Genomic DNA, 23,759 nt, shown 5'->3' with positions numbered 1-23,759 from the left:
TCTGAATTTACCACCTTTGTCAAGTCAAAGCTTCCAATGTAGTCTATAACTCTTTAATCAAACTCAGCAACTTATGGACAGCTTCAGCATCTAGAGTCGACCTTTCACTAGCCAGGCAAACTTCCCTTAAAATAAAAATAAGAGAGGGTTTTTTGTTTTTTTTTTTTACTTTGTCACAGTGCATCATCCCTCCCTCTTTACCATTTTTAAAAGAAAAGGCTAGTTGTGGATCTAAATATAATTACCGAAATAGTCGTAGTGACTGATTCATCTTCTCAAATTCTCTTGCTTTTCTATGCCCCTTTTGAATGACTTCCTCTGGAAGATTAGCAAGCCTTGCTGCATTAAAGCCATAGCTCTTAGGACAAGCTCCCTTAATGAATTTATAGAGGAAGGTAATAGTCTCCTGGCTTGGGTCTTCACACTCATTTTCTACCATGCATGCCTTAAAGAAAAATATTTTATCAGCTATGTTATGTGTTAGCAATTGAAATGTCAGTTGATATCCTCAAAAAAGTGAATAATTTTTGAATAAACAGTTTGCACATACCATATGTCCTAGGCGCACAGCAACATTTTTAGAATATTCTTCTACCAATGAATGATAGTGGGTAGAAAACAATGTACGACACTTTATCGTCTCAGCAAGTTCTTTAACAACTGCATTTGCTATTGCTGTCCCATCAAATGTTGCAGTACCTCTTCCTGTGAAAGTGAAGATATAAACTACATGTTATAAACTGCCTTTTTAATTACAAAGGAATACTACAGGGGAGAGGCCCAGTAAGAACAATAGGTATACTTCTCAGCCCTTGGGGAATAGAATTTAAAGAGTACTTCCTATTAGTGAAAAGTATTCTCATAATTTTAATAAAGCTGAGAAATCTAAAGCCTTTAAATAATCAAAAATCTCTTGCAATGTAAGGGATGTCCTTCATATAATCTAGAGAAGTAGTTATTTTGAATGCAAACTTCTTTTTTTTACATCTTACCTAATTCATCCATAAGCACAAGGGAATGTGCTGTTGCATGTGTAAGTATGCTGGCAGTTTCACTTAATTCAACAAAAAATGTACTTTCACCTAGAAAAAAGAATCATATCACAAAGGGATAATTATTTTAAGAATCTTATTAATAGCAGACTCACTCTGTATGGCGTATCCAAACCTACCACAAGCTATTTAATGATTTAAAAGATTCATCCTAAGAAACTATGAAATCCTTAGAACCTAAGTAATGTTAATGTCTGAAGCAATCTGCTTTGTAAAACACAAAAAAAATTCTTTTACCACTTCCAAGTGAACTGTCAAAGCTTGTGGGGACTAAAGGGAACCAACTCACCTGACATTATTCTATCTGAGGCACCAAGTCTAGTAAACACTCTGTCAACTGGTGTGAGCCTACACACTTCAGCAGGTACATAACAACCCATCTGGGCCATTACAGCTAACAGGCCAGCCTGTGAACATGGAAGGTAAAGGTGTTGAAGTTTCAATAATTAATATTAACAAGAACCTATATATTACCTTTATTAAGAATCTGAGTCTAGCCCTATTTAAAAAAAAAATCTTCACAATCCTATAATACCTCCATTTATGATAAGCGAGGATTAGGGAGTGTCAACATGCTGAGGACCTCTGGCCTACATACTAATCCCACTACACTAGTGAATCCCAACCTTCTAGGAGCTCCTCAAGACTACTGATGCTGAACCAATCCTGGATCAAAAGAATCTACTTCAGGGAAATGCAACCCCTATATTTTCTGTAGCCATTTTTTGGGGTTCTCAGGATTTTTTTTTCAAAAACCTGAAAACCACTGTTAACATACTGTTAAGCCTCTGAGAGTCAGCAAACTATTTTTCCTTTACAACCTTTTAAAATGTGAAAACAATGCTTGGTTGCTGGCCAACCCCTGATATCTAGAGAATCAAAAAGGCCATCATGCCTTCCCTAAAAAGCAGTTCCCAGTAGTCACTTGTAGATCCCTGTCTGAAAAATTCTGCCATGGGTCTTTTACAAGGATTCCTACCAAAAGGTGGGCACTGGCAATGCATGCACTTAAGTGTGTACAAGACCTTGGGTTCAATCACCAGCACCAAGAACAAATAGAGGAATATAACCTGCAGTATTTCAAGCGTTCATAATCCTATTCAACCAAGTCAAAGAGCCTCATGACCTGACCTCGGTCTTATTTGGTGCTTAAGGTTGAACCCGGGAAACATACAACTGAGTTACAACCCCAGGCACTTTCTGATATATAAGAATAAGTTACCTGTCTTATGAGTGTAGACTTGCCCCCCATATTCGGTCCAGTAACAAGCACACAATAAGCTTTGCCATTTTCTTTCTCTTCTTCCTCACAGCCTATTAGAATGTCATTAGGAATAAAATCATCTCCAAAAAAAGTCTTCGTAATGCAGGGATGTCGTGAACCTTTAAGCTCTAAGAAAGGGAGAGTGTCTTCTCCTGGTAACAGAATCACTGGGCGACACATAGGACCATCACCACCTTGACTATAGTTAGCCAGACATATTAAGACATCTGTCAAAGAAATAAAAGTGAGACTTCATTTGGGGGGAGTGAAGATCTTGACAGGTAAACTCAGACCTCCACTGGATAGCACAAACCCAGCTTTTTTGAAAAGTCATCAGAAATGCATTTCACTGAGTGGATATGGTAATGTTTTATAACACTTTAATGAATATTTCTAAGAATTTTTCCCTTCAAGAGAGTTAAGCTCTAACATCTATACCAGAAGACTCTGAAGAGGCGATGTAATCCTGGGGCTAACATTTTTGGGGGAAGCACAATGTTCTGAGAGTTGGTATATTAGATATTCAATCTTGGTAGCTAGATCAATTGACCAATTTTAAACACCTGTATTAACGATTTTTAAATTACCTGATTACCAAGTGCAGTATACTACAACAGAAGGATGCTACTTATTGTATACCATTGGATACAACAGTTTTGTGTGATAAATTTGGGCATGGGTTGGGCAGGGGATGTAGTTCAGTAGCAGAGTGCAAGCTTAAGGTCCTGAGATGGAGCTTTCCCCCCCATCCCATACATACATACATACATCATATGTACATAACACACACAATCTGGGAAAACTATGGTTGCTGTTTTTAAGCAAATTTTTAAAAAAAGAAAACTATAAACCTAAAATATGAGACAAAATCTCTTTAGACACATTCATTGGTCATGAAAGTACACAAATCAGGGCTTTTTGTTTTTTTGTACTGGGGATTGAACCCAGGAATCCTTTACCACCCTGCACCCTTCTAATTAATTTTTTTATTTTTGAGACGGGGTTCCACTAAATTGCTGAGGCTGGTCTTAAACTTGAAATCATCCTGCCTCAGCTTCACAGAGTCACATGGGATTACAGCAAGCAGGTACCACCATGCCCACCCAAAGCAGGGCTTTTTAAAATCAGGGTAGAATGCATATATAAGGCTCTGGTCATCCCCAGAACTCACAAAAATGCAGTAAAGAAAGCAAGATAATTGGTTAAAGAGAAAAGGGGAAGCTTTGAGTTAAATCGCTGTGGGCAACTTTGTCATGTTGCCTAGTGAGGCAAAAATACGCATGTGGAGATATATATACCTTGTTAATTAGACTTTGGGATACACAACTAGGACACAGCATTACTAACCAAGTCTGAGCAACAAACTTATTCAAAGTCTTACCCAACACTGCAATGCACTCTACAGCAGACTGCCAGTCCTTGTAATTTTTATCAAAATTATAGAACAGTCGCCGCATGCAGTCCTTCAACGATATATCTCTGCGTTCTTCAGCATTTATCAGATTAGCCAACTTCTTCTCAATAGTTTTGGTCCAGTATCGTTTACAGCCCTTCTTGGTAGATTTCAGCTCATATTCTTCTGGCAAATTATGGGTGGTAAAATTCTCTGGAATTTCCAACTGGTAACGGTTCCTACCAATCCCCCAATATACTATGGTCCTACAGCCTATTCGATTGCGCTGTTTCTCTAAGTATTCTAAGAGGCTCTGCTCATTTTCTCTTATGTCGGCAAGCGCTTGGTCATAATCAGAGTCAAATCCTGCTTTGGGAGTAATCAGTCCAGTCTTTCGAGCTTTTTCGTGGTCAAAGGCTGTATCCCATCGATTCAGTTCTGAAGTCAAATCAGGGAAGCAGCCTTCAGGATTTTTTGTCTGTAGAGTAACGACCTGCTTAAGGATTTTGGACTTAAAATCATCAACAACTTCTTCCATAATTCCTATAATTTTACACATTACTTTGAATCCTTCAAGCGCAGAAAGAAAATCAATGATCTTTTTTTTGCTATATGTAGTTTCTTCATACATTATAGCCCTGCTATCAGGGTGGTTCTGGCTCTTTAGGGGAGACCCAACATTATGAATTTTACTCAGTAGCCTCTCAAGATCTGGCAGCTTCTTTAGAAGATCTGTAACTTCAGAGATTTTGTCAGGCACGACGATGAGGTCTTCTATGGCATTTAGACGGTCATTGATAGCAAAAGGGCTACACAGCGGAGCACAAAGCCACTGCTTTAGAAGCCGTTTACCAAAAATAGTATGGCAAGTATCAATTCTTTCTAGCAGGGTCCCTTCAGTAGAACCATTTGTCCCATTTACAAAAATCTCCAAGTTGTTTAACGTCACTGCATCTAGCACCATTCGTTGATTAGCTTTAGTAAATTTAGCACCAGATCTTGTATTGACCATGTCAGAATCCAAGGGAATATATTCTTCGAAATTAGCCATGGATAAAAGCTCCTGATCAATAAGGCATTTTTTGAGGTAGAAGACACAACCACCTAGAGCAGAGAGGGCCAATTCACTTTTTTCTCCTGGTGTCAGCCCAATGGAATCAGACTCTGAGGTCATATCTTTAAGCACCTGGGGCAACATCACCCCACTGTCCTCATTTAGTTTTTCAGTAAAATAGCCCTCTTCGAGGAGAGTTCTCAAAGTTTTAGCTGCATCCCAAAATTGGGACCCTGGTATCAGACCTTCCTGAAGAGAGGAGGATAATGAACTCTTTAGAATTGTCTTCGTCTCCACTGAGAGATTTCCTTTTTCAAACAAGACTTGTACTGGAGGATAGTGTGCTACTAGAGTCCTAAATCTGGAACAATGACGATCATCTGAAAACTGACCTATGAAAAACTTTCCCAGGGAAGTATCAACAAAGCACACACCATACATGCGAGTGTGGCCAGAAGAATCTTCCTCTTTTTCTTTGAGGCTAAGAAGATATTTACTGTAGTTCTCAGAGGGATCACCTTCCAGCACACTATAGGTCTGTGTACCCTTAGTAATGATCCTACAAATTTCTCTCTTCACCACTCTATCATGCTTAGATATATGTGCCATCTTTCGGCATCGTGCCTCCATCATCTCAGGAGTTTCAGTCTGTTCCACCCGTGCTACTTTATAGCCCTTCTGTACCAGGGAATCTGAGTACCGGCCAAATGCAATTTCAGGAAAACCAGAATGGGCCCAGTTGCCTTTCATGAATACCAGTCCCAATTCATTGACTCCAATAAGAGCATCCATGTGATATAGTTCATAAAACTTCCCCACCTTATAAAAGATAACAAGATCAAAGTTCTGAGACTTAATCTGCCACCACTTCCTCATACCAGGAGTACAGGAATTAAGGAAATCTTCAGGCACATAGAGTGTGGATGCATCAAAATCGGGGTGATCAGGCCGCCTCCTATGCTCATCTCTTCTCTTTTCCTTCTTAAGCCATTCTAAAGTTTCATGATACCAGGTAGTGGGGCGACTACTATTATCACCCCCTCCACTAACATGGGCTTGAGAATCAGAATTTTGAGGAGCAGAGAAAGCACTCAAAGTATTTTTGGTTTCTGATAAAATGCCAGCTGCTCGTTTGGTGGTTGAGGGCATTTCTTTCTTTGAACTTTTCCTTTTAAAAGCACTACTTCCTGTCACCATTCTCTTACGTTTTGGAGCAACTTTGACAGGACTGTCCAGGCCTTCACTCTCACTATCTCCCACTCCACTGCTTATTTCATCACTGCTTCCTTCCTCCTTAGCATCTGGTTTGAATTCCACATCAGAGCCACCAATGTCACTCTCAGAGTCTGATATGACCCTCCTTTTTTTTACTTGACGGCTACTTCGCCTAGATCCTTCCATCTTAGGCTTCACTTCCTCTTCACTCTCAATTTCATTATCTTCTTCACTCTTATCTGATGCATAAGTTGCACCTACCTGTGAAACAAGGAAAGGTATTTAAAAACAAAGAACTGGGATGTAGCTCAGTAGGAGAGTGCATACATAAGGCCTGGGTTCCATTGAAATCTCTCATTATGCTGCAACTTTATACACCTCTAGAAATGAGAAGCTGTCTTCTTCCTCAAGAAATATCGATGTCAGTTTCACCTAACATTAAAACAAATGTCACACTACAGGATTGATTGCTGTCATGGGAGTTCTATCCTATACAACAAAAATTAAGCTTTAGCATGAACATGTACCACAGACTAGTAAGTTATATCCTTATTAATAGTCAAGACTGTAAAAATAATTTTAATTTCCTCTTATCTGACAGCTTTATTTCAGGATCACCTCTCCTCCTAATAAACAGACATTTTATAAAACCACTTTATGCATTCTTTAGCAAGGAAACAATTAGTAATCTATACTGGTTCTAATGCTTGCTCTTCTACAAACCAGCTGTATCATCTAGACTCCATGACCAATTTTATGAACATGTCCTTACTGTTCCTTTCTACTTAACAAAACATACTACCTCTTATAACATATGCCTTGTCCTGCTAGCAGACTTTAAAAAAGGACACTAGTAGTTGAAATTCTAAAAAACCTAACCTAACTTTCCAAGAAAGTACAGAAATGTGTGTATTTATGTGTGCACACTGCACGCATATTGCATGTGTGTAACTTCTATACTGGGTATGATATCACATGCCTATAATCCCAGCAAAGGAGGCTGAGGAAAGAGGATGGCAAATTCAAGGCCAGCCTCAGTAACTTGGCAAAACTGTCTCAAAGTAAAAAAACAAACAAAAAGGCCAAGAGATAGCTCAGTGGTAAAGGGCCCTCAGTGGTAAAGGGCCCCTGGGTTCAATCCCCAGTACCAAAGAAGGAATTATCACATTAGTATATCCCTCCCCCTACCATTTTCCCCATCACCCTTTTAACAGAAATAACAATTAAATGTAATATCCTACCTCCATCTCTTCCTCCTCTTCTGGCTCTGAGGGCTCATCACAAACTGCCAATTCAAGCCTCTCAGCCTTGTCTTTATTTAAGGCTTCATCTGCACGTTGCATTGCTCTGAGTATTTCAGGCTTTGAACTGTAAAAATGGCCTCCCTTCTGGGCCTCCTTTGATTTTGAACCTAAAATGGATTTATTAAAAAAAAGAAAGAAATGTATTTATAAGTAAGAATTTACTGGACAATTGGCTCAATTACAATATTTGCCCAAATGAACAAGAATGACAACAATCAGCTAGGTGTGGTGGCGTGCTCCCCTAATCCTAGTTAATTGGCCTGTAGTTCTGGGCCAGCAGGGGAAATGTATAATTAGCAAGACCATGTCTCAAAAGAAGGGCTGAGATGTGATTTAGTGATTAAGCATTTGCCTTAGCATACACAAGACCCTGGGTTCAATCCCAAGTACTATTAAAAAAGAAAAAAAGAATGGTAACAACCCAGCATAATTTTTAATGTCCCATTATTCACAGGAAGAAAATTTTCAGGAGAAAACTACCAATGAAATTGAAATCCCCAACTTTACCTCCTTAAAGTCACCCTGTTGGGTTACCAAGGACCTCTCATTTAAAAGTCAATCTTCTAATGTTTTTAAGACCAGACCAAGGCCCTAAATAGGCATGGGACACCTCTTTATGTAAAGCAAGACCTGTACATGTGGTCTGAGAGCCAAAGATAGTCAGATCCCACATATTTAAATAAAATAAATGAATAATCAAATTAACTGTAAAGGGCCTACCATTTTGGGACTGTAATCCGGTTCACACTATGAATATATTTTAAAAAATTTTCCCCCACAAGACTATCAAAATGCACCTTTCAAAGTTATATTTTAGCATTAATTCCAGTGGCTCAGGAGACTCGGGCAAGAAAACGCCAAGTTCAAAGCCAGCCTCAGCAACTTAGTGAGACCCTGTCTCTAAAAAAAAAAATTTAAAAGGGGGCTGGGATAACTTTATCCCATGCCCCTGAGTTCAATCCTTGGTACTCCCAAAATAATCTGTTTTAAAGTAAAATCTTTCCATGTGGCCAAAATAGCACCTAAACAGGAACTGTTTTTCTCTCATGTAAAATTCATTTCACAGGGCTTGGGGTGTGGTTCAGTGGTAGAACACTTGTCTAGCCTTATATGAGGCCCAGAGTTCAATCCCTAGTGCCACCAAAAAAACAGTTTCATTGTAATATTAAATGACACTTCTATCCACTCAGCAAAAGGTTAGGTACAGAGGATCACAAATATAATATTATATTTCTTTCCCAAGGGACACAGCTAGAAATGGAAATGTCTCTGTTCTTATAATCATTATTGGGAAGAAAAAAAAAAAAAACTCAAATGTCTGAATCAAACATATCCAAAACATAGTATTTCAACAGAACAAGCAACTTTTACGTGTTACCTACAACAAATTAAAGCTACAATTTCCCATCTCTCTCTCTCCCTTTTTTTTTTAAACATTTTTATTAGTTGCTGATGAATTTTTTAATTTTATTTATTTATTGATTTGTATGTTATGCCAAGAATCGAACCCACATGCTAGGCAAGCGCTACACCATTGAGTCACAATTCCAGCCCTCTTTTTTTCTATTTGGTACTAGGAATTGAACCCAGGGGCACTTTACCACTGAGCTATATCCCTATCCCTTCTTATTTTGAGATAGGGGCTTGCTGATTTGCTGAGGCTTGCCACAAACTTGTGATCCTCCTCCCTCAGCCTCTAGAATTGCTGGAATGATAGGCATGCACTACTGTGCCCAGCTCATTTCCCCAATTTTCAGAAGAGGTGCACTAAAGGTATGAGCAAGATAAACTGGATAGTGAATCTTAACTTTTCCCAAAATGCTTAATGCAGCGGCATTCCATGCACCACCCCCTCCAGTCCCCCCAACCTATCTAGAGATAAAATTGTTCCAGAGAACACTTGATACAATCTCTACAAATCTAAGACAAAAATTCAACAAAAAAAGGCAAACTATTTTTCACCCATGCCTCTCAAGTGATTAATATGCATGTACTGAAACAATGCTATCTTTTTTTAAAAAACTAGGGTTAGGGTTTTGGACCTGGGACCTTGTGCATGCTAGGTAAACCAAGCTACATCCCCAGCTCAGCAACTGAGAATTTTAAAAGGCAAAGAGCAGGGCTGGTGGTATACTCAGTGCTACAGTGCTTGCCTTCCATACATAAAATCTTGGGTTCAATCCCTAACATATCACATGCAAGCCTCAACATATCACCTGCATCACACACAGGGCATAGAACACTATGTACAGGAATAATTTTATAAAATAATGACAACATAAATGTTAACATTTTCTTGATCTCTTTAAGTCATTCAGCACAGGTTTTTTTTAAAGCTCAAAATTATTCCTAAAGAAACCTCATTTAATTATGAGTAAAGTCTCAGGAAATAATTTACTTTGGTCAGTTGGCCAAGTTTATAGAACAAATTAGAGAAGACAGAAAGAATCAAAATTTCCTGATTCCCCACCCATTCTGTATATATCTTTAGCTATCTTCAATCTCCTCTACCTTCTGTAGGATGAGCACATGAACAAAGGTTTTGATTCCTAGGTATCTCTGGGAAATCTACCCTCATTCTGATTCTACAGAATGGAGCTAAACAACATATTAAATTGTCTGAAGATCAAAGACAAGGATTTGTTCATGCCCTACTGTATAGTGGGCAATATTCTGAAATCATATTTTGTATGCACAGTATATACTAAGGGTACACCAAGTAAAGCTAACTATGCAGGACTGCTTACGTGCGATAAAGCTTGGCCTTGGGAAAAAGTTATGGTTCTAGATGTGCTCGTGGGTGACAATTTTGAAGGCTAGTGTGCATCTCTGTCATAAAAAATGTCACTGATCTATGCCTTACATCCTGTTCACATTATCTGTTTTAATAGGTTCCTTCAAGATGGTGCAGTTTACCTTTCTCGTGTTTGAATTTCCTATTTTGGTTACTAATTTCAATGAGATTATTTTCCCTTTAAAAGCTTTTAACTGCTGTAACTCATCCAAGTACAGAAATAAAAATCCCAAACCAGGTGTGATGGCACATTCTATAATCCCAGCGACTTAGGAGGCTGAGGCAGGAGGATTAAAAATTCAAAACCAGCCAAGGCAAGTTAGTGATACCCTGTCTCAAAATAAAATAAAAATATAGGCAGTGATAGAGTGCTTGCCTGGCATGCATAAAACCCAGGGTTTAATCCCAAATACTGCCAAAACAAAACAAAATCTTGGCTAAACACAAACTCTCTCATGTGCACGCACACATCCCCACAATGACTCTTACCTGTATATGGCTTTAATAGCCTTTTGCTAACCCAGCCCCTTGTTGGGCTATCATCAAAAAACTGTACATGAACACGGACTGATTTCCCTTTCTCGCGGATGAATGTTCCATCAAAGGGGTGGTTGTAAACCAGGCAAGGCCACCAGGGATAACCCTCCATCTTGGCCCAAACCAAATCACCTGGTGAGAAGTCACAAGAACTGTTGCCAAAAGAAAATACATGAGTTAGTTAATATTGAATTACTTCAAAGGCAATTACCTACAAATAAAAAGTAAAATAAACTAATATGATGCTTTTTTTAAGTTTTAAGACAGACAAATACAAAAAATTCTGGTATTAAAGTGAAAAACCATTTCTCAGAATCAAAGTTCAAAAGCCATGAAAGAGCCAGGCCCAGTGGTGCAAGCCTAAAATCCCAGCAGCTCAATAAGGCTAAGGCAGGAGGATCACAAGTTCAAAACCAGCTTCAGCAACTTAGCGAGATCTTGTCACTAAATAAATAAAGATCTGTATATGTTTCTCAATGGTTATGCACCCCTGTGTTCAATCTCTGGCTGAAAAAAGCAAACTACGGAAGAGTTCTGATAAAATGATGTTGGCAAGGTAAAGATACAGACTTCATTAATATAAAACATACCTTTAGCTAATTAATTATGTAACATTAGACTTTGCTTAGAATCTGTTTCCAGTTAAGCACCTATGTATTCCAAACACTCCAGAAGCTACCTAGCATTCTACCATCCTCTATCTCCTAGTTCTATGGAAAAACTGAAGTCAATAAATGCCCAATGTGCCAAAAACAGTGAGTATATAAGCCTACAAAACTAGAAAACATACATTCTTCATAACAGCCAACTTACAGCCAGACATAATGCATACACCTATAATCCTAGCTACACCAGAGGCTGAGGTTCAGAGGTCAATCCAGACAACCAGGTGAGACCTGTCTCAAAATTAAAAAAGGCTTGGGAGGCTGACAGGAGGATAGTTTGCAGCCAGCCCCAGCAACATAGCAAGGGCCCAAGCAACTCTGTGAGATCCTGTCTCTAAATAAAATATTTTAAAAGGGCTGGAGATGTAGCTCAGTGGTTAAGAGCCCCTGGGTCCAACTCCTGGTTAAACACACACACACACACACACACACACACACACACAAATAACAAAAAAAAAAAAAAAAATGCCATGTCCCCCAAGAGTAAGCTTTCATTTTTTCTTTTTCTTTTTTTTGTGTGTGTGTGTGGTGCTGGGCATCAAACCAGGGCCTTGTTCATACAAGGCAAGCACTCAACCAACTGAGCTATAATCCCCAGCCCAAGTGAACTTTCAGATAAAATAATTAAAATCAATTTTTAAAAAGTTGCTAAATCTTGAGTCCAAATCCAAATATTTCTGTAAAAGGTTTAAAGTTTACTCTCATTATATAATAAGTGTGATATTATTTGGAATATATTGCTATAAATATTTTAACTATGTAAATTCTCAGGAAAAATACCTACAACTGGTACAGATAGTTTACTATAAAAACTCTTTAAAATAAAAAGATTTGTCAGTTCTGACATACCCCATCTGATCTATGATGGGAACAGAGGCATACAAAAAGATTTTTTGTGTGTGTGCCAGGCACAGTGGCATCCACCTGTAACCCCAAGAACACTGGAGGCTGAGACAGGAAAATCTCAAGTTCAAGGCCAGCTTCAGCAACTCAGCGAGGCCCTAAGCAACTCAGTGAGACTGTCTCAGAATTAAAAGGGCTGGGGATATGGCTCAGTGGGTAAAGTGCCTCTGGGTTCAAGTGGCAGTACCCCGCCCCCCAAAAAAGATTTTTTTGCATTCATCAGCCATAATAGTTGTCACTGAATTGAGATCCTGAGAAATAAACTAGCTAAGATTTGCTCAGAAGCCAGATTTAAGGGGTCAGAAGGCTTGCATATTGCTATTATGACCTTGCTAAACTACAGAAAAACAAAGTATTAAGAAACAGGCCCAGATGGGCACAGGTGACACACGCCTATAATCCCAGGGGCTCAGGAGGTTGAGACAGGAGAATAGTGAATTCAAAGCCAGCCTCAGCAAAGGCAAGGTACTAAGCAACTCAGTGAGACCCTGTCTCTAAATAAAATACAAAATAGACTGGGAATGACTCAACGTTATATTCCACAATTTCAGTTCACCAAAAGATGCCACAAATTAAAGGGACCATTCAGGATGGAAGATATCTGCATATCACATAACTGATAAGGTGGTAGGGAAGAATGGAAAAAGACTTTGACAAACATTAAAAGATGCCCAACATTTTAAAGCTTTCAACCAAGTCTCAGAACAAATAGAAATGTCTTTGCAGACCTCATCAGCCTATTGATTGGACCCCTGATATCTTCTCCAAGCTCTGTTCTCCTTCCTTCATTCCACCCATAATTTGAAGGTTCTCTTTCACAGCCAGATTCCCATCTGGTCCAAGACATAATCTGGCTGGCCCTGTTTGCCCTTCTGGTTTCATTTTACAGAGCTCTGCTTGAGTTCCAGGTCAGTTTCTTCGCTTGTCCTGTTCACCGTTTCATACAGGATCCACAATGCCTAATATTTTGCTTGGTAGAGTAGATACATGAATATTTGTTGAAATAAAGGGCAAATCTTTAAATACCCATCTCCTGGAGTCTGTCTCCATCATGGGAGATCAAGTATATACAATCTTGAATGTAGACCTCAAAAAATAAAAAATAAATTCTGTGCAACACGTATGTAAAGTACGATTTACAATAATTTACAATTTACAATAAATGACCAAGCGTAGATATGCATGCCTGAAATCCTGGTGACTTGGAAGGCTGAAGCAGTTCAAAGCCAGACTCAGCGACTTAGTATGGCCCTAAGCAACTAAGCTAGACCCTGTCTCAAAATTTTTTAAAAAGGCTGGGGATACTGCTCAAGCACCCGTGGGTTCAATCCCTAGCACAGGCGCGCACGCGCGCACACACACACACACGCGCACACACACACACACACACACACACAAATCACAAACCAATAAATGTAATCTTTTAGTTTGGATGCCAGAGGAATCAACTCATGCTTGAATAATCAACACATCATGCCCATGAAGAGCCGTGGTGGATGATAACTGTTTCCCACAAGTAGATTCTACTAATACAAACTATAAGGTTGGTTTGCTTTTGAGGTGCTGGGGATGACACCAAAGGTCTTGCACTCTAGGCAAGTGCTCTACCACTGACCTACACCCCAGTCCACAACTTATATTTAAACAGCTGGAAAGGGTCACTTAGGAGGATAATCCTGGGCTGGTATTGTAGATCAAGTGGTAGAGCACTTAAGCGCTTGCCTAGCATGCATAAGACCCCAAGTTCAACCCCCAGCACCGCAAATACATAAATAAAAATTAAAGAGCTCAAATATTAAAAAAATAAATAAATAAAAGGGTAAAAATTTTTTTTGGTGGTCACGCCTGTAATCCTGGCGACTCAGAGGCAAGAGCAGGAGGCCAGCCTCAGCAAATTGGCGAGATTCTGTCTCAAAAAAAAAAAAAATTTTCTTAAATTAAAACAGGACCGGAATGAAGCTCAGCTGTAAAGAGCCCCTGGGTTTAATCCCCAGTACCGAAAATAAAGAGGGTAACTGAGGCCCTGGAATCGACTCCCACCACCACACAAAAGAATATTGCTGTATTAGACTTTGAAAAACCTGAGAATTCCTGTAGGACACCTTAAACAGAACACTTGAAATCAATACGCAGAACCACTAACTAGCTCTCTGATCCTCAATTGTTTCTAAGCCTTCATTTCTTCATCCGTTCAAGCGTCTACCATTACATTTTGTGGCTAACAATCTCTGTTATACAGCAAAAGCGAGCTTTTCAAAATGTCTCCCGCCGTCCCAATAAAGGACCAGCCAAGCACTGGTACAGCACCGAACTACCCAGAAAGCGAAGAGGCCACCTCCGGGCGGACTCCCCCACACACCGCGTCCACACATTCTTGCCAAGCAAGGCCCACCATCAACTCCGAAATTAGGTGCTCTACCCTCCCATGGAATCGGGCTTCAAAACTAATTATGTTTTAAAGTAACGTCTTTTTCACTCGACACGAACTTCCACGTGCTCCAGAACAGCTTCTTGCCATTTTTATTTGTCTGTGCATAAGCTGTCCACCTACGAGAGGACCCTGCGGGATCCCAGCCCTGGAAGCGCTTCACACCCTGCCCCGCCCTCCCAACTCACTCTACCCAATCAGGCCCCTCGGGCTGCAGGACACGCCCCCGGCGCTCATCCAGCTTCCACCCCTCACTCCCCGCCTCTCCCGGCTGAGGGCCAGCAGACCCCAGGGCGTCTAGGTGTTGGGGGCTCTTATCTACACCTAACGGTGTACTTCGATCATCTCCACGATCCCCAAGTCTCTGTTCCCGCTCTGAACTAGAAAACTTCTCGCGCTACATACTTTGCAGCCCTAGCCTCACAGCTGCGGGCGTCCGACCTCCTGGCAGGCATCCCTCCTCCCCTCCCCCGCGCCGCGCACCAGGCGAGCAAAGCGCCTTTCTCCTCCGGCCCCACCCCCGTCCTCCCATCTACCACATCTCCTCCCAACCCCGAGCTTCGTGCAGCTGCTCTTCCTCCCCCGGCCCCCAGCCTAGTGCAAAGGGTGCAAAGTCTTAACTCTGCGCGCCTCCCCACCAACCTTTCCTCCTGCAGACTTATCTCCTCCTGTGCTGTTTACAAACTACACTCTCCCTAAGTGCTACAAACGCAACCCCTGAATTCTAGATTCCGTAGGCCCAGCTCCTCCGAGTCCTGGACCAGGCCACACAGCCGCCCTGCCCCCGAGCCCCAGCGACCAGCCTCCCAAGAGCTCAGGGCCCCACCTCCGCCCCGCTACCTGGCCGGGACTGCGGGCGCTGCCGACCTCCGCAGCCTTCCGTTGAGGTTCTTCGCCTCAGGAGGCGACGCGGAGGACCCCAAGGGCCTGTGCCCAGGCCCAGCCTCGCTCCGGGCCACATCCCCGCCAGGGGAAGGGGAGGCCCGGGTAGCCGCCGTAGCAGCACCGCCGCTTTCGCTTGAGGCCCTGGTAGAAGCCTTGTTGGCATTATTCAACGCTGGAGACTTGGGGAAGAAGCTGTATAGGGTGCTTTGTCGCGACATAGCGACGGTAGGCGAGGCCCAACCGTTCTACGGGAGGATCGCTTAAAGACTCCGCATCCACCGCGCGGCTCCGGCTGGCGGGAAATCTCGGGGGGGAGGCGCGTTCAGCCTCAGGGACCCTGGCCCGGGGGGCCAATCGGCAGACGCGCCGGCGTGCGCGGAAGGCGTGAGCGCCAGGAGCCGCCCCCGGGCGCGCGGCAACGCGAGATGGGGAGGGAGAGGCACGCCCCGCAGAGGAGCGCGGGCTCTGACGTGAGCAGGGGGTCCCTGCTGGCCCCGCCCTCGCGCCTCGGGGCTGGCGCAGACTGGATCTCTCCGGCCCAAAGTCAGCTGTCGCTGTGGGATGGCGCCTTCCGAAAGACGTCCTTTTCTGGAACGGAAATGGGCGAGCTCGGTCGGTGCAGTAGCGTGCACCAGGGGTGCCTGATCCGCTTGGGACTCAAAGCAAAGCCAGGCGGCAGGAAGGGGCGCTGGAGCGAACCGCCTTCCGGCGCTAGCTAGCAAGAAAACCTGCCGGTGGGACTAAGATTAGGCGGGCTGTCTGTTGAACCCTGACGCAAAGAAAAGACCGGCTCCAATTTTAGATCAAGTTAAAGCAAGCTTGCATTTGTGAACACAAAGAAAGCTGATCGGAAGCTCTCTCTCCTAATATGGGCTGGAGACCAGCCCCCCAACTCTCCAGGAAAATGGTTTTATAGCACAAAAAGTTGCAAAGGGGGGTGTCTTGAGAACCTACAGTTAACAGGATTTTGATAAGCATAATACAAAGGCAGATAGTAGGCTAATGATCTACACTGCATGGTATTTCAAGGTAGGGAGTAAATTCAGATCCCAACATTAGAATTTATGAGGTGCTGCTGAGGTTTCAGAGAGGGTTGTTATCTGGTGAAGGGGTTGTGGGGGAGCCAGGATTTATGAGATGCCAGTAAGGTTTTAGAGAGGGTTGTTATCTGGTCAGGGAAAGCCAGACATGGGCAGGAATTCTAAACAAGCTTAGAAGTCTCAGTAGTTTATAGTAAAATAGAAATTAACTTATATTTATGACTATGATGAGATGGTTCCCAATCTTAAAATGGATTTAGGCCCCGTTCATCACTGTCAGGAAGAGGAGAAATAAAGATGGAAATGGATGGATGTCAGGATCTTTGGGAATAACCAGTCATGCTTGTGCCTTTAGTTTTATGAACAAAACCTCCAGCCTGTGTTTGTAACATATCAGCTAGAATGGTCGTATTTGGTGCTGAGAATTGAACCCAAGGCCTCACGCATGCCAAGCAGGTGCTCTAACACAGTGCTACAACCCCAGCCCCCCAAACAATTTAAACATCACCAAATTTAAAGACAATACAATGTGCCCACAAATGACTTATGACTAGACTGCATAATCAAAAAGCAGTCTGAACCCAAATATCAAGTAATTATCATGGGATTTGATTTTTCAAAGAAGCTTCCCTGAAAACCTGCACATTTCTTCCTGTTGTGAGGAGATGGCTCAGAAAACACACCAAGGCTGAATTTGAAACAAATTAAAGAGCTTTATTACCTGGCCAGAGACAGTTTCCTGTAGAGACTGAAACTCTGTGGGAGAAGAGCAATTTCTTGGCCTGTGACTTAAGGACAGAAACCACAGCTCAGGGACTTTCCTTAGCCTCACATAAGTAAGTCAATTATAGAAGCTAAAACAGCAATTAGCAGAGCTACTCAAGACAACCACATCTTGAGTTTAAATAGGTTTTAGACAATTGTATCTTGGGTTAGAGCAAGTAGTTACCAGGGGCAAGAATCTACTTCAAATTATTAGACCACCATATCCTGGGTTGAGTACATTTTATGGAGTACAAAGTACAGAAGACAATATATCCTTTGAATTTAGCAGAAAACTTTCATTTTAGTTTCTCAGAAACAGCTCTTGTAACCGTTTTCATAGAAGGCAGCAAAATGGAGTCTTAGGCCTGTCTATAACAGTTCTTGCTTTATAATTTTCTTATCTCACTTATCAAAATCTTATGTCTACAATCTGTATTTTTTACTAATCTATAACCTATAACTTCCACTCTTATTGATTTTATTGATTAGTTCACACCACAGCAGTCCCAGGAAACTCATATATAATCAGAGCCTAACCCAGTCACTCAGAGAAGTGAGGAGTGCCCACACTCCGCCTTTGGGGTATATGTACCATTATTTAAATAAATATTTGCTTCCTTGCATTTTCTGTGTCCTGGAATTTTTTTCTATGGGAAAAGTCAAGAACCCACCCAAATCGAGTTGAGGTACCATTCTCTTCTTTGAAGAGAACTAGGATTCCTGCCAGAGAACACTTCCACCAAGCAACTGGGTTTGGGGAGAGGACAGAATTTAGTCAAGGTTTCACCCAGCTTCTGCTCGTATTCTCAAGGCGTTGCACATGCTAGGCACTTGGTAAATGCTCAATGAACGCTGATAGGCCCTCTACATGTTCATGTTAAAAACCTCCTTAAACCAAGCTTTCCTTTGTCTATCACAGAGTCAAGAATTTTAATCTAATAACTAATTTCGTCCTCTCAACCCATGAGGTAGATACTTCTGAGCCCTTTTATCTAGGTGTGTCTTAGAAAACAGGATTTTTCAGATTTTAGAACAGTAGGAAGGTTTCTATTCAAATTCAAGAAAAAAATTGGTAGCCAGATGAGGTGGACTGACCTATAATCCCAGCAACTCAGGAAGCTGAGACAGGAGGATCAGGATCACAAGTTCATCAGCCTCAGCAACTTAGCTAGACCCTAAGAAATCAAAATAAATAGTCTCAAAGTAAAAAGAGCTGGGATAAGGCTCAGTGGTAAAACACAACTGGGTCAAAAAAAATGAAAAACAACTACAAAAAAAAAAAAAAGAACTGTTGGATTTTAGAATAGCACTTAAGAGATTGCTGACCTACATATAATAGTTGTATTTTATGTATAAAGGAACTTAGGCATGAGTAGATGGGTCAAATAATTTTTTTTTATTTTTTATTTTTTTTTTTATTGTTGGTCTTTCAAAACATTACATAGTTCTTAATACATCATATTTCACAATTTGATTCAAGTGGGTTGGGTCAAATAATTTGTCCAAGACAAAGGAGGGGATTTTTTTTTTCTTCTCCATGCTGAGGATTAAATCCTAGACATCACACATGCTGGGCAAGCACTCTTGCACTGAGCTACACCCCAGCCCTTTATCTCTCTTTCTCTTGATTTGGCGCTCTCTCTCTCTCTCTCTCTCTCTCTCTCTCTCTCTCTTTTCCTAGACAGGATCTTGCTAAATTGCTGATGTTGGCCTCCAACTTGTGATCCTCCTGTTGTGGTTTGAACTGATCAATATAATCAATAAGTCATAGACATAGGTTATAGATTATAGGAATAAGGTAAGATAACATAGATAAGCAATAGTAAGACATAAGTTCATAGATAAATTCATCAGGAGTAAGCCTAAGTAATAGTGATAAAATCATGTAACTGTAAGACATAGGATTTAAGTCAGAGGAAAAAGATATGGAACAGTGAAAGGTGATGTCAATATGCCAGTATAGTTATAGATAAATAAAGGCTGATAAGCTAATATAGATTCAGACAAGGTTAAATCAATATAATTGTGAACAATTGTAGTAGCTTGATCATGTAGATAAGGCTTATAGATATCAGTAATAAAATAAGTAAATGAGATAACTGCAAGCATCAAATAAGTTACTAGTACTGGAATGGTGAGAATAGAGTCACTGTGGCTATACGAACAAAAAAGTGTGGCCATAGGTGCCAAAGTCTCGGCTTGGCACAGAATCACGAGCCACCACACACCTTGTAGATTCAAACAGCAATCCTTTATTCCCGCACTCACACCGCCTCCACACAGGTTCAGGGGCAATCTAAAAAATCTCTCCGCCCAATTTACCTACTCCACGAGGCTTTTTCCAAATCCCACTTGAATCTCACGAGAACTCAACAGGAACAAGCAGCAGGAACACCCTAATCCCAGCAGCAATAATCTTCAACCTCCAACTTCCCTAAAACCCCTATTGTCTTAAACCAGGAACGCCTTAAACTCAAGGAGCCGGAAACTTCCTCAAACCTGATCAGCTCTAAACCCGGATCCGCCCTGGTCTTTGAGCAAGGTCACCTTACTAAAGCATACATGCAATGTCCCATCGAATGTTCTCTAAGCAGCATGGGGTACGCTGGCAAGGAAATTTCGATGCGTCATTCCTACTTGGCAATGGCCCTCAGCACATAGGGACTTCCTCTTAGTTGTTCTAGACTCCATCTTAGTTTTTTTTTGACTGCTTCTGTGAAAGAGGGAACTGCATGACCCATTTCTGCAAAACAGAAACAAAAGCTTTTTATAAAAATTGTTTTTCTGTAGTTTGTACCCCACAGAATGTACCCACCTCAAGATATGGTGGTGGTCGTGATGAGCTATATCCTGGGTTTGAGTACATTTATGGGTCTACATGACTTTGAAATAGATTATCACCCCGACTCAGCTGAAACTCAGGATCCAGTTGTCTAACACTTGCTCAGACCCCAGATGCGGTTAACTAAGTTGTAAGCTAACTGCTTTTTTTAAGCTTCTGTAACTTGCTTGCTTGTATGACGCTGAGAAAAGCCCCTGAGCTATGGTTTTCATCCTTAAATTCCCAAGACACAGCTAGGAAATTGCTGTTCTCCCACAGAGCCTCAGTCTCTATGGGTGGGGTACAGTCCCTGACCAGATTAAATAAAGCTCTCTAGTTTAAATTCAGACTTAGAGTGTTTTCTGAGGCAGATCCCCATGACACTCCTGCCTCAGCCTCCTAAGTAATTGGGATTATAAGCATGTGCCAACATAGCCACCAAAACTTGATATTTTTTATAAAGCACAACATTTTAATCACTTTTGGTTCAACTTAGAATATTATTTCTTTTTTTATTTTTTATTTATTTTTTAATTGTAGTTGGGCACAACACCTTTATTTTATTTATTTATTTTTATGTGGTGCTGAGGATCAAACCCAGGGCCTTGCACATGCTAGGTGAGTTCTCTACCGCTAAACCACAACCCCAGCCCAGAATATTATTTCTTTTGTGTTAATAGAGGACTATAGGCTTAGAGGGGATGAGCTGATTATAGGACCATTTCAGAGCCTGTGGGAGGCCAACCTTATGGGTGACTGAGTTATACTCCCCAGCTGGGTGCTGAGGCGCTCAGTCACAGAAATAGGTGTGTCTTGCTACAGCCCCATGGGTGAAGCTATGCTCACCTGTTCCTTTGTAATATAACCCCTTGCCCTGTTTAGGATAGAATTTTCCATGGAAGTGCCTTGTGTGTGTCCCCTCCTCTTACTGTGCCCTTGGGTGTGGCCTACCCAGGTGTCAGTCAACCTGCTGACAGTGGCCATCATGAAGATAGACTCAGCCCCTGAAACCTGACCCCTTGCCTCATTTGAATAGCTTCTCCTCAATAAAAGGGGTCAGCACGTGCTCTTGCTGTCTCTCTTTCTGCGGACCCATAAGGTCAGAGGAGCCGGCACAGCAACCCCAAAGAAAAAGGTATTTGTGTCTCTTGTGTGGTTATTTTGTGCAGCCCAGTTAGCCCAGTTTAACTAGAGTGACCCCTGAGCCTTTTAGTCTAGAGAACAGAAACCCGGCAAGAGCCTGTATTTAAGTGTGAATGGAGACCTGAGCTCTGAACCCAGCTCACCAAATTTGGGCAATTTTACTTCTCAATTATTATTTAATAATATCTTGGAAGATAATACATTGGGTCAAATTTTGGAAGTTGGAGGAGTTAGATGCTTCCCACAAACTTCTCCAAGAATTAGACCTAAGCCAGTAGGTCATGTGCAAGCTATGCCATTAACATAGACCAAACACATTTGTGTCTTTCCACAATGTCAGAATTTATTGAATAATAAGCTGGGCACAGTGGTACATGCCTATAATCCCAGCTATCTTGGGAGGCTGAGACAGGAGGACCTAGAATTCAAAGCCAGCCTCAGCAATTTAGCGAAGCCCTAAGCAACTTAGTGAGACGCTCTCTCTAAATAAAATATTTTAAAAAAGGATTGGGGATGTGGCTCAGTGGTTAAGGGCTCTTGGGTTCAATCCCTGGTGCTAAAAAAAAAAAAGTTTATTGAATAACAATAAATTCATGGAAGGCTAAGACAGGAAAATCACAAGTTCAAGGCCAGCCTCAGCAACTTAGAAAAACTAAGAGCTGGAGGTGTTGTTCAGTGAGTAGAGCAACCCTGGGTTTGGTCCCATGTACTGGGAGAACAGAAAAAAAAAAAAGGCAAACACTGCTTTATGAAGTAACTTGGGGTTAGACATGTTAAAATATTTAAAATTACTATTCTGTTCATCATGGAGTTAGAGCAGGGTACAACCTGCTCTCCACACAATAAATCACATATCCACCAATGCTGGTATGAAGGTTATTTTAAAATAATGACATTTGAGATTCAACAGATACAGAAGTAAACCTTTTTAAAGCTTCCAATATCTGACTAGATTTTAGAAACTTCTGGAAGTGAGGCCATAAGAACTCCCTAGTACCACAAAATAAAAATTTTGAAAGAATGAAATTTTTTGAAAAGAATGGAATAAAGGAATTTGGGTTTTTGCTCTTTTGTTTTGAGGAAGGGTCTTGCTATGTTGCCCAGGGTGGTCTCAAGCTCCTCAGCTACTCCTACCTTTACCTCCCAAGTGCTGGGACTATAGGTGTGGGCCCAATTTTTTTCTTTTAATTTATATGTATGTTAACTGAAGTTCTCTAAAGAAGCTAAATCTGTATTAAAGATCCTGCAGACTGCCAAACCTTTGCTGATCAGAACATCAAGACTGTGGAGACAACTGAGAGTGGTGGCACAAACCTGTAATCCCAGAAGCTTGGGAGGTTGAGGCAGGAGGATTTTGAGTTCAAAGCCAGCCTCAGCAACGGCAAGGTGCATAGCAACTCAGAGAGATCCTGACTCTAAATAAAATACAAAATAGGGCTGTAGATGTGTCTCAGTGGCTGAGTAACCCCAACTTCAATCCCAGGTACTAGGTTATATAGGCTTTGTTTAGGGTGGGACAGGAGAGTAGTTTTGAGAGTTCATTGTATTGGGGTCCTGTGGATCCACTAGGGTGGGACAGGAATGTGAACAGGGAATTTCCTGGGGCTTATGATATTCGGGTCAGCTGACCCATTAGGGTAGGGGGAGGAGGGTGGCCACTAGTCAGGTGCCTTTTGTGTTCCTTGCTCTGGCTGAGGCCTGGGATTTTAAATGACAAAGCTTAGGGGAAATATCCTTGGACTTATTTTCCATTCTTCAAGGACTATTTGTATTCAAAGAATAAGGTAAACCTCTGTTACTAGATGTTCCATTCAGGCTGATATTAACAGTAAACTTTCTCTAAAATTTGATCCTAGACAATAGTATTTCTGGCCAGGCACAGTAGTGCATGCCTGTAATCCCAGGGACTTGGGAGGATAAGGCAGGGAAAATCACAAATTCAAGGTTAACCTGGGCAACGTAGTGGGACTCTGTTTCAGAATAAAAATTAAAAAGTGCTGGAGATGTTGTTCAGTGATAAAGTGCCCCTTGGTTCAATCCTCAGTCAAAAGTAAAAAAAAAAAAAAAAAAAAAAAAGTCAACTCACATGTTGCCAAAAGCTCTGTCCTTGTCCCCGATGCCAATTCAATGATGAGGATAGTTTTGAGTAAAAGAATGTTTATTGCTTTGCTAGCAAAGGAGAAACACAGGGAACTCCTGTCCCAAAGGCTGCCATTCTGGCCATCAGCAGGAATGGGGAGTTTTTAAAGAGGGGATTTAGAGAAAATGAGATAAGAAGAGAGATCTGGAAGGAGATCAAGAAAGAAAAGGTAAGGGAGAAGAAGTTTGGGAAAAAAGAAAAAAAAACATGTAATTTTCAAAGTAACAAGGGATATAGTCAAAGCATCAAATGAACTCCTGTTACACACCAAATTACAGGAGTACAGGAGGAGGGATAATCTCTCACCTTGACAGGTTCTACCTATTGAAGAGAAGACACAAAATGTGGGATATTTT

At 41.3% G+C, this 23,759-nt stretch overlaps 1 protein-coding gene across 4 annotated transcripts; it reads right to left on the bottom strand.

Moving 5' to 3' along the window:
* Positions 1-33: 33 nt before the first annotated feature.
* Positions 34-15,946, bottom strand: Msh6 (mutS homolog 6). 4 transcript variants are annotated; one of them, XM_077792086.1, is made up of 10 exons: positions 15,461-15,946; positions 10,566-10,765; positions 7,220-7,389; positions 3,698-6,239; positions 2,275-2,543; positions 1,342-1,459; positions 993-1,082; positions 551-705; positions 246-445; positions 34-125 (listed from the first exon to the last, which is right to left on the bottom strand). In XM_077792086.1, the coding sequence occupies exons 1-10, from the start codon at positions 15,655-15,657 to the stop codon at positions 44-46; spliced, it is 4,023 nt and encodes a 1,340-aa protein (XP_077648212.1). In that variant the 5' UTR covers positions 15,658-15,946; the 3' UTR covers positions 34-43. The 4 variants fall into 4 exon arrangements, with proteins under 4 accessions (XP_077648212.1, XP_026241554.1, XP_026241555.1 ...); XM_026385769.2 differs by having other exon boundaries at positions 15,450-15,945; XM_026385770.2 differs by having other exon boundaries at positions 15,477-15,945.
* Between the last annotated feature and the right edge of the window lie 7,813 nt (positions 15,947-23,759).

This window comes from Urocitellus parryii, chromosome 12, assembly GCF_045843805.1.
Source record: "Urocitellus parryii isolate mUroPar1 chromosome 12, mUroPar1.hap1, whole genome shotgun sequence".
Lineage (NCBI taxonomy): Eukaryota > Metazoa > Chordata > Mammalia > Rodentia > Sciuridae > Urocitellus > Urocitellus parryii.
The sequence above is the reverse complement of the archived record's forward strand: the minus strand, read 5'-3'. Positions and strand labels throughout refer to the sequence as shown.